We start from the raw sequence: 11375 nt of genomic DNA, 5'->3' as shown, positions 1-11375 counted from the left end.
ACTACCCTCCATTCCCAGACAGTGTGAATGGAACATTGAAGTAGGTCCCCCAACTCTTGCTGAAGTTGAAAAGGCTATAGTTAATCTGAAACGAGGAAGGGCAGCTGGTCCAGATGGATTGGCTCCAAAGGTCTTTAAGGATGGTGGTTCAATTTTAGCGATTAGGTTGACTAATATTTTAGCTAAAATCTGGGAGTTAGACGTTATCCCATCTAACTGGTCACAATCACTTATCGTCCCAATATATAAGAAAGGGTCAAAATCATCCTGTGACAACCACAGAGGGATTAGTTTAACTAATATAGTATCTAAAATACTAGCCTCGATAATTATCAGACGCCTAACTAAGACTCGTGAACTGCAAACACGAGAAAATCAGGCTGGCTTCAGACCTGGTCGTGGCTGCATCGACCACATATTCACCGTTCGTCAGGTTCTAGAACACAGGCATACTTATCGGCGTCCGACAATGGTGGTCTTTCTTGACTTAAAAGCAGCATTTGACTCGGTAGACCGCGAGATTTTGTGACAGTGTCTGTCATTGAAAGGCGTACCACAGAAGTACATAAACCTTGTAAAGGCTCTTTACTCGAACACTACTAGTCGAGTCAGAGCTTATGGCGAACTGTCATCTACTTTTGCAAACTCAAGTGGTGTCCGTCAAGGCTGTCCACTTTCTCCATTTTTGTTTAACTTCATCATAGACTTATTGATGGAAATAACATTCTCGTCTACTGAATTCTCGGGTATTGATCTCCATCCAGGAGGTCCACTTATCGACTTAGAATACGCAGATGACATAGTCCTGTTTGGTGAAGACGCTGATAGAATGCAGAGTCTCTTGGTAGCACTAAGCAACAATGCCAGGATGTTTGGAATGCGCTTCTCTCCCTCTAAATGCAAGTTATTGCTTCAGGATTGGTCTGCGTTAACACCTGAACTAAGGATAGGGAGTGAAGTAGTCGAACGCGTTGGCAACTTCACTTATCTTGGAAGTCTGATCAGCCCTAATGGGTTGGTATCGGACGAAATCTCAGCACGGATTCGAAAAGCTCGATTGGCTTTTGCCAACTTGCGTCACCTTTGGCGAAGGCGAGATATCCGTCTATCAATAAAAGGACGAGTATACTGCGCGGCAGTTCGTTCTGTTTTAACTTACGGCAGCGAAACATGGCCATTAAGAGTAGAAGACACTCGTAAGCTATTAGTATTTGACCACAGATGTCTTAGAAATATTGCTGGCGTCTGCTGGGATCACCGGGTAAGTAATAGTGAGGTTGGACGCAGGGTATTAGGGAATGATGGTAAATCAGTGGATGAGGTTGTGAATCTTCATCGACTGAGATGGTTGGGCCACGTGTTACGTATGCCTGAACACCGATTACCACGATGTGCAATGCTAACCGGTATTGGAAACGGTTGGAAGAAAGTTAGGGGCGGCCAAACCAAAACGTGGCATCAGTGCTTGAAGACACTAACTCCTAGTCTGAGCCATGTTGGTAGATGCATACTACTTGGTTGGGGTCCGCGTGACTATCGTAAACAATAGTTGGAGACTCTTGGTGACATGGCTCAGAGTCGATCACAATGGCGTCGGTGTATACACTCCCTGTCTTCCCTTAAACTAAGAGATTAAAATCACTTCATATCTTTCTTTCTACGAACCATTTCTTTCTTCTTGTACTATATCTCTATATGCAATCTTTCTCTTATATATTACTACCTTTGACCTAACCACTGCTATGAATCCGGTGTTCATCTTGTTGTGCTGATGCGGTATGGCAACCTGGACCGATGCACATATGTGCCTGGTCCTACATTGTAGCTGACTGACTGACTGACTATCTACTAGTAATTTAAACGAACCACTGGATTTCAGAGGCGTCTGCTGAATTGATAGATACTCGGTAATGCATCTCGTCTGACTCCGAACACGATGAGGAGCGAGGATGGCTTCAACGTAGGCCGATAAAAGGCCTACGCAATGATTATGAACAGTGGTGGGCAGCGAAAGCAGAGATGAAAAAGACAGCAGCGATAGATAACAGCAGACAAATATTCGGACTTATCAAGGAAACAAGTTGAAGATGCCACGGGTATTTGTAGTTTAACAACACTAACCAGTAACATCTATAATTGAATCGTGCTTATCCAGTGAAACTAAAAGTCAGAAGCGAGGAGGTTCGAGGATATATTTGATAGGCTATCAATATATAGAGAAATAACTGATCTAAACTGGCTAGCTATTTCAGAAGTTGAGCACGGCGTTCTCACTCGTGCAGATGAGTGACTGAGTGCCTCCAGCTAGGTGGGTCGATTAAAACTAGTGTGGTCAGCATCAAACGTCGAAGACTTAAAGAGACATTGATTTGGAAGATTTATTTACCGCTACAAGGTGTTGAAATTTATTTCGGCTGTTAGTGAAACTATTTCAGGAAAAGACGGGACAACCATTACTTCTCAATCAAGGAGATTGAACAGATAGAACACTTTAGAGAATAGTTCAACTGGCCTTCAGCCACACTACAGTTACCCAAACGACATGAATGACGAATCGATGCAAGTCCCCCAACGGTTAGTGAAATTGAAAAGGCTATAAGCGGTATAGAGGGATGGAGAGCAGAAGAGTCTGATGGACTAACCTCTGAGATGGTGGTCCAGTTTTAAATTAGATTAATTGAACTCTTAGCTTAGTTCTAGAAAATGGACGTAATCTCATGTGATCTCAATGATTCTAGTTTATAAAAAAGAACAAAAATCCCCTTATGACAACCACACAGGAATTAGTTAAACCAATAGTGTCTAAAATATTAGCCTCAATAATAGTACGACGCCAAACTAGAGTTTGTGAAGAGCACACCCAAGAAAACCAGGTTTATTTCAGACCTGGACGTGGATGTATGAACCAATTATTCAACTTTCCTCAGGTTCTGAGAGATACTTTTCGACTATAATTATATTCCTTGACACTAAGGTGGCGTTCGACAATGTTGATCGTGAGGTTCTGTGGCAATATCTGTCGTTAGAAAGCTTACCAAAGAAATACGACAAACTTGTACAGACTCTCTACGTAAACACTAACGGTGGAATCAAAGCTTATGGAGTACTTTCGTCGAAATCAGTTACTTCAAGTGATGTTTGCCAGAGTTGTCCGCTTTCCCTATTTTTATTTAACTCGGCCATATACATTCTTTTAAACATAACAATTTCATCGTCCGACTTTTCAGAGATTGATCATTCACCAGGAGATACACCTATTGATGGCAGTCAGTCAGTCAGCCACAATGTAGAACCAGGCACACACGTGCATCGGTCCACGTTGCCATACTTCATTAACACAACAAGATGAACACCGGATTCAGTGACAGTAATACATAAAAGAAAGATTGCATATAAGAATATAGTACAGGAAGAAAGAATTAGTTCGTAGAAAGAAAGATATGTAGCAATTTTAATCTCATGGTTTAAGGGAAGACAGAGAGTGTATACAACCATGTCACAGTGGTCGATTCTGAGCCATGTCACCCAGTCTCCAACCATTGGTTACGATAGTCACGCGAAGCCCAACCAAGTAGTCTGCATCTAACAACATGGCTAGGGCTAGAAGTTAGTGATGTCAAGCACTGATGCCACGTTTTGGTTTGGCCTCCCCTAACTTTCTCTCAACCATCCCCTACACTAGTCAGCATTGCGCATCGTGGAAATCGGTGTTCAGGCATAGGTAACACGTGATCCAACCATCTCAGTCGATGAAGATTCACAACCTATTGATGATATGGTTCTGTTTGATAAAGACATTGACAAAATACAGTCCTCTGATCATTTTGAGTGAAAATGCAAGCGCGCTTGGGATGCAGTTCTCGCCCACTAAATGTAAAATGATACTTCAGGATTGGCTTGCGTCAGGGCCTGAATTAATGACAGAAAGTGAAGTAGTTGAATACATCGAGCACTTTACTTATCTTGAGAGTCCGGTGCCTGGCGAACTCTTAGCACGTATCAATAAAATTCAATTGGCTTTCCCCAACTTGAGTTACTTGTGGCGTAGGCGAGATATCCGTCTTCTAACCAAAGGATGAGTTTGCTGCGCAGCGGTTCTCTACGTTCTACTTTATGGATGTGAAACATGGCCATTAAGAGTAGAGTATATTCGTAGATTTTTTTATATTCGATCGTAGGCATCTTTGAAGCATTACTCGTGTATTTCGAGACCACCGAGTAAGCAATACCAGGGTTAAGAATAGGGAACTAGGTAAGGTTGTCAAATCGGTTGATGACTGACAGAAAATCTTCATCAACTGAGGTGGTTGTGGCATGAGTAACATATACTCAACAACTCACTACCTCGATGGATGGTGTTGTGGTTTAGGAGTAGACTGGAGGTAATCGGAGGAGAAACAAACCAAAACATGGCTGCAGTCTGCGAAGTCCCTAACAGTATAACTGGACTATGTTAATAGGTGTAGATTACCTGGTTGAGATTCATGTGATTATCGTGACCAGTGGTCGGAGACTTTGAATGACACGGTTCGAAATCGTTTGCCATGTCGCAGGTGTATCCATTATTTGTCTTCCCTTAAATTTTGAGCTTCTGAATTCCCTATAACCTTTTCTGTGTTTTCACTTCACTAATTTATATTTTCTTGAATCGTGTCTTCGATGTCTAATGATTTCTATCAACACTCATACTGCTACTACCTCTACTATTCTGAGACTTGACCTGTGCTAATGGGGTATAGTAACTTGGACCGATGTACAAACACGGCAGGTTCTACGTTGTGACTGACAACAATATGTTATAACAGTTCTCAATAGGCCAGAAGCTTAGCATCAAGTTTCAAATATAATCCCTTAATAGTTCTATTATACCCCACACATGTTAAAAAGGAATCGCTGAACGAATTTTTGATGAATCAGAATTATACGTTTTACAATTTTCACTGAAACTATCAACAAAGATTAAATATGTTAATAATGTGCACATTGCAAAAAGTAGTCAAATAAAGACAAATAAAAAAATATTTCAGCTGAATCCGTTTAACCTTTGTATATTATCTAATCGAGTAAGAAAAAATCTTGAAAACACAACTGAAATAAAATATGATATAAAGTAGCATTAAAAAATGTCAATAAGTTGACTTCAAAACTGTCACTTAGTGTTTCGTGTTTTATTTTGATGAAAGTACAAATAATATCTTGCTATGTAACTACACAGTAAAAAGATAACATACATAAAATATAACATATGAAATCATGGGCACAAACATATACATATGGCACGGTTATTAAACACGTTTACGATCAGTAAGGACACGCATAATAGAACCAGCTTTGCCGTAAGTATACACCTGAGGAAAAAACGGTGAGACATTTTATTAAGAACAAAAATTCAGGATACAATCGTATAAGCCACGTTAATTTATTTAGTTCAATAACAACCAACAGGAAATTAGTATGTTTTCTTTAAATTTCAATGTTAGGATGAAGTACAATTACCTGTAGAACTGTCAAACACACCAACCTCTGAGATCAATGAACTGAATGACATTTTTCTTGATCATTTTAACAAACTTATGATATCTAACTCGCGCAATATTACAACAACAAAATAACAGAAATTACTTTTCCATTGCTTAAACGGAAGTATATAAAGTAGCTTTCAAAGTAATGGTCTAATGGTTGAGTAACAATTATTTGAACAGCGCAGTCATATTAACATTACTTTTCCCCAAGACGTCAGACAGTCGTCATCAAGCTTATTAGTTTTAAAATCATGTGATCAAGTGCTTATTGATTAATTTGATCAAAAATCACACTATATCAAGAACTGTGTTGAGTTTCATAGTGTTACTGGTTAAAATAGGGAATTATTCTAGATTCTCTTACTTTAAGTGACTTTTTGCAGCATTTTAGGTGGTCACTTCTTATGAACTAACTAAATATGCTTATCTGCAAACGATACACACGGAGAAGAATAGGAACCATGTTAAAGCACACTGAATATATACCAAAACTGTAATCCATATTGGGAAAAACCGAATACTGGGATAAATTATGAAGATTTGATAACATAAATCTTTAGTAATGTATGTTATTACTTTACTTAGTGTACGGAAAATCAAAAATTCAATCGTTTGGTAAACTTAACCTATTTTTGGAGACCAGTACTTTCAAGTCACACTAGATACCATTATCGGTATAACTACAGAGATAATTCTACTATGGAATTGTTAACAACTAGTGGATTAACATAAGTGCATACAAAATATATTAACCAGTTAATTTCATACTAAATATTATTTTTTTAAACAATCACAGTGTATATAACAGATTTTTAAGCGTACCTTTTCATGCCATGTCAACAGTGTTGCACAACTTATCTCTTGTGGTTGTTCAAATCCACGATAAATATATTTCATAAGTAAATCAATTTTATCTTGATCCATAGATGACAAAAATTCATCAATATTTTGGTTGGATTTAAATTGTGATAGCAAACGCATCATCAATTTGAATACTGTATCCTTAGTTTGTTGATCTTTTGAATTAATTGGTGCATTTTGTAATATGTTCAAAATAGCATCTGTAGACTTTCCACTCGAGATTAAACTATTGATTTCAGAAATATTCAACCTAGACGGTTTAATATCCTCCGTTAATTCATCCTGAAATGTTGGTTCAGTCAACTGGTCAACATTCACCATTCGAAATTTCGTATTTCCGGTATTTATAGCCATTTATAACGGAGAAGGGAAAAGAAATATAATGACCAAACAGCTAATTAGAGCGACGATTTCACAGTAGAATGTGAATGCACAGAAAGTAGATGTAGAATGCGGTAAACGATATCTTAAAAATTTCAAAATAAATGAAAATAAAAAGATCAATATACTTAGCAATCGATCAATGATTTCTGGATGAAATGTAGGTCATGTAATTAAAAAAAACTTAAATGAAAATATATATAACGGCCATATTATTGATATATTTTAGAAGAGAATAGTTTACAAATAAGAAAAATCACAAACTGGAAGGACTAAAACCATTTAGACTCTTTAGACAGATAATCAGTAATGTTCTAAATTGCTGTCATTTTACAGTCACTCAGTTACTGCCGCACTCATACACTGACAACCCTCGAAGCTTACTCTGCTAAAGTATTATATCGAATATCATTGCAAATTACTGAAGAGTGAGGGTTTCCAAGATAAACTAGGTGGTTGTGAGAATATAGATCGATCCGATAAAATTTAATATCCCAAATATGAGACACAGAGAACTCATTCTTAAAAATAACCATTCCTTACTATTATATTACAATGTACGGACACGTACTCATTCCATTCAATAGTTAGTCATATGATCCTTTGTTTAGTTATTCGTTCATTTGAACGCAGATATTGGTACAATGGAGCACCAAATACAAATGCGCCACACAATAATGTGGTTGTGAAGAGATGGAGGATACAAAGTGCTTATAATAAAAAGAAAAGCAACAATGAACAGAAATCGATGCATGAGAGTGAAATAATAATAATACTTAGTGTGAGCAGTTCGATCAGGAAAAATACAACCGGAACGAATTCCTTCGGTTAAAAAAGCTGCGTTCACTTTTATAAAGAAAGTAAGAGAAGACTACAGCAGGACTGCCAGTGATTTTTATTTTGAGCTATTTATGATAACGTCTAAAGCTACTGTGTTGCGCTACCTCTAGGACCTCAACCAAGGAGTTGTAAAAGGACCAACAGGAGCCAATCCTGTACAGCTTTATTTTATACCACGACACTATGTCGTGCATTAATAACCTCTCTGCTTTTGCTAACCAGTCCCGGTGTCGGCAAACAATGCGCGATGTGCAGTTCGCTGGGACAACATTCGTAGGATGCGTCCAAGACAGTGGCACCAATTGAAGTATCGTCGCTGTGGTCCAGCATAAGATGCCGAACCCCTGCATTACTAGCATGGTGTTGCCACTGGATGTCAGCAATCCTTCGGAGACAACAATGGTCAAACAAAGGGAGTCGTCTAGCATTCTCAACTGGTAGGTTAGGTTTTACAATCATAAAATAAAACTGTCCGCACCAGTGTGTTGTAGATTCAAGCTTTGACTTGCCCCTAAATGCCCTGATGCGACTGAGGGTGGGGACAGTCCGATCTCCCCGAAATGCACTCACATGGCCACGCGTATACAGCCACTACCAGGGAAGTCGTACTCACTGACTTCTCGTGGCGGGGGTGTTGTTTACGGAATTGAGAGGATGAAAAGCGAATGTTCGGCGCTTCAACAGGGTTGGTGGACACAGCGGGTCCATCCATGGGATTTGGAGGCCCTGATTCCAAACCAATGGTGTACATAGGCTCCAAAATCCTTAAGGAAACAAACGGAGTACGAACCAATTACTGGACACCGGCTACCATGGGACTGGATTTTATGACGTTGCTCCACTGCCTTGTGGATCAGACCCTTAGAACGAAGGCTCCAGGTGTCGCCCCTAAGAAAACCACCTGCTTCTGTTCGGGCACTCGAGAAGTATCACAGTCTACACACAAATCAAGTAACTTGTGTGTCGCATATGTATTCAGTGCCTCTTTGTACCAATATTTGTGTTCAAATAAATAAAAAAGCCGAAATAACACCATGAAGGCGCCAAAAATGGTTCAGATTGGTATAAGCTACTCTGGTTTTCACTAAACGTGAAGTAGTCTCATAACCGACGCCACCACCAGCACTTACGCAGTTATTCAGACACAAACTTTTCGGCTACTTCTATCTGCTTACCACCGAGAGTGAGCACAGGTCCAAGGTCCTCCCAGTCTCGTAGAAGCACTTCGCACTTGGAAGGTACGAAGCACATGTCATACCTGCGGACACTGATTGCCAACTGATTAAGTGCGGATTGGACGGCTTGTGTATCATTTCACAGCAAGACATTATCATCTGCATGCTCAAGGTCGAGAAGTCTTTCTCCGGGCAACAGATCCATACCACCATTACCTACATTTATCAGAGCTGTTTTCAGAACATGATCGATGGCAAAGCAATGCAACTTTGTACTAACTTTTTGAAGCAATATTTCGAAAAGTACTGATAAGACTACATACTACCAATCGGCGAGACTCTAATTTAAGGACGACCTTTGAACGAATCTTAAGTGACCTTGACAATTATTAGCCAATCAGAAGAAAGTTAGTATAAAGTGAAAATATATTATATGAAAGTAATGAATTACAGTGGATATTCTTCTTTTACATGATTTAAAAACTTGTAAAGGTTTGATTAAGGTTCGGAGGTTCTGAATTCACAATGCATATGGAATAGAAACTCGTCTATTGGGTTAGAGTTAGGTTTACGGGTAAGGTTAGGGTTAGTTGAGGGTTAAGGTTTAGGGTTAGGTGAGAGTTTAGGGTTAAGGTTAGAGTTTAGGGTTAGTTGAGGGTTTAGGGTTAGTTAGGGTTGGGGTTAGGTGAGGGTTTAGGGTTAGTTGAGGGTTAAGGTTTAGGGTTAGGTGAGGGTTTAGGGTTAGAGTTAGGTGAGGGTTAAGGTTAGGATGCTAACATACGAGTTTTTAAATCATGTCAAAGAAGAATATCCACTGTAATTTATTACTTTCTTTTAATATATTTTTACTTTATGCTGTCTTCTGATTGACTAATAATTGAAATTGCTCAAACGCTTCTGATTGGCTCGTCCCTAAATTAGAGTCTCGCCGAAATTGAAGTAATATAGTGGTTCCAAAGTTTTTATTGGATGTAAGAAACGGGTACCCACGAGCAGGCAAATATCTCGGGATCTAGATCTATAAATTGTCAACACAGTTTAAGTCTATCAAAAATATCCTATGGACGGCACAGGGAAAGAACAGATACAACGGTCAAATTAATTAATATTACAGCCGAACAGTAACTAATCGTCAAAGCTTAACAATGTAAGGACTGTCACAAGTGTTTGGGGACACATGTGTATAACAAAAAAATTAACCCATCACAAATAGTACCGACAAAATCGTTAGATCAAGAAAAATAAAACAAACTGAAACTAGGAGTCGGCACAATCATATCTCATAAACGTTAGACACAACAGAAAGATACGAAGCAAAGGTCAGCCTAACATTGAAACCACCTCTCTTCCAACAACCTTGAGCGGTTTTTCTCACGATGGACATTCCATATATAAACTACCTCAGGTCAGTGACTTACCGTAGACTTTCTTAACTTTGTAGTAGCGACAAGAAAAACGATCGTAAGCATAGCACATTAGCTTACAAACATAACACTCTGCCCTTTTTATTTTTTCAAGCCATTCCGTCAGACTGCATTTGCAATTCGATTCGCAATCAAACAGTTGTACGTAGTCAATAGATACCTTGGTAAAAGCATATCTGTATCAACTGGTAAACAGTAGGGCATTTTACAAAGTAAGCTACAAACTATTGATTTTGTATAGCTTCAACCACTACATACGTCTCATATCATGTATGGCACGTGGTATCAAGTAGTATCACACAAAGTACTGATGAATCTGTAAAGAAATGAGAGTAGCTGTATATCTTGGGAAACCTCGCTCACAAAATATTCGCGTCACACCATCGCCAACTGAAGCGAAACTCTAAGAAACAATACCTGTTGAAAACAACGGTGAAATTTTCAGAAATGAAATGTTCGGACATCGAGTGGGAAGAACATTAGGCATTAGTGACAGCCCACAAGAACTATGCACTAACAGTTCCTGAGAAATTACGTGATTTGTTGAGGAATTTTGCTAAGTTTATCTCCAAGGACGACTTGCATGGGTTGAAGAGGACGATTTGCCTGAGTACTGACTACAAAAGTCAAAATTATGTGAGAAAATCGACAGCCAAATGGTAACTAACTTGTTCTGGGCTTTTGAACATTTTCAGTGTCTCGTGGAATTTCAGCTTTCGGATTCTGGAAATCAACTTAGCTGCGATTCTTTCATGTGTAGCGGTAAATAAATCCCCAAAATAAATAGCACTAAGTTTTCGACATTGGATGCTGACTATATGTTTTAGTGGACTCACGTAGCTGAAGGCGCTCGGTCAGGCATCCGCACCAGATCACGTGTGGTAACGCCGTGCTCAACATCAACCGCAATCGCTAGCCAGATTAGATCAGAGGATTCCGATATATTGGTCATCGCCAAATATACTCTTCCGATCTCCTCGACCCTGTCTTTTGATTTCTCTTGGTGGGAACGAAATATATTAGAAGGTGTTACTGGTAGAAGCGTTGTCAAACACTGAATACCTGTGACATCATCACATGTTTTACGACTGTTCACCTTTCTTTTAACCAGGAGCTGGCTGTTTGTTTTTAATACTCAAGTTTGGTAAGAATAAACACTGTAAACGAAGTCG

The 11375-nt window shown here is 39.0% G+C and overlaps 1 protein-coding gene across 1 annotated transcript; it reads right to left on the bottom strand.

The window, feature by feature from the left end:
* Positions 1-1432: 1432 nt before the first annotated feature.
* On the bottom strand, positions 1433-10389 carry ARPC5 (Actin- protein 2/3 complex subunit 5). The gene is made up of 3 exons (XM_012941520.3): positions 10110-10389; positions 6345-6849; positions 1433-5348 (listed from the first exon to the last, which is right to left on the bottom strand). Exons 2-3 carry the CDS (start codon positions 6735-6737, stop codon positions 5286-5288), a joined length of 456 nt encoding a protein of 151 aa, XP_012796974.1. The 5' UTR covers positions 6738-6849; positions 10110-10389; the 3' UTR covers positions 1433-5285.
* Positions 10390-11375: the final 986 nt, after the last annotated feature.

Source organism: Schistosoma haematobium, chromosome 1 (genome assembly GCF_000699445.3).
Source record: "Schistosoma haematobium chromosome 1, whole genome shotgun sequence".
NCBI classification, from domain to species: Eukaryota; Metazoa; Platyhelminthes; class Trematoda; order Strigeidida; family Schistosomatidae; genus Schistosoma; species Schistosoma haematobium.
The sequence above is the reverse complement of the archived record's forward strand: the minus strand, read 5'-3'. Positions and strand labels throughout refer to the sequence as shown.

What these genes read in the sequence shown, in the direction of transcription:
- ARPC5 (XM_012941520.3), bottom strand. Translation starts at nt 6,737, where the DNA reads ATGGCTATAAATACCGGAAATACGAAATTTCGAATGGTGAATGTTGAC. An exon ending in TGTTGACATGGCATGAAAAG is followed by an intron (nt 5,349 to 6,344) that starts GTACGCTTAAAA and finishes TTTTTTCCTCAG; the next exon opens with GTGTATACTTACGGCAAAGC.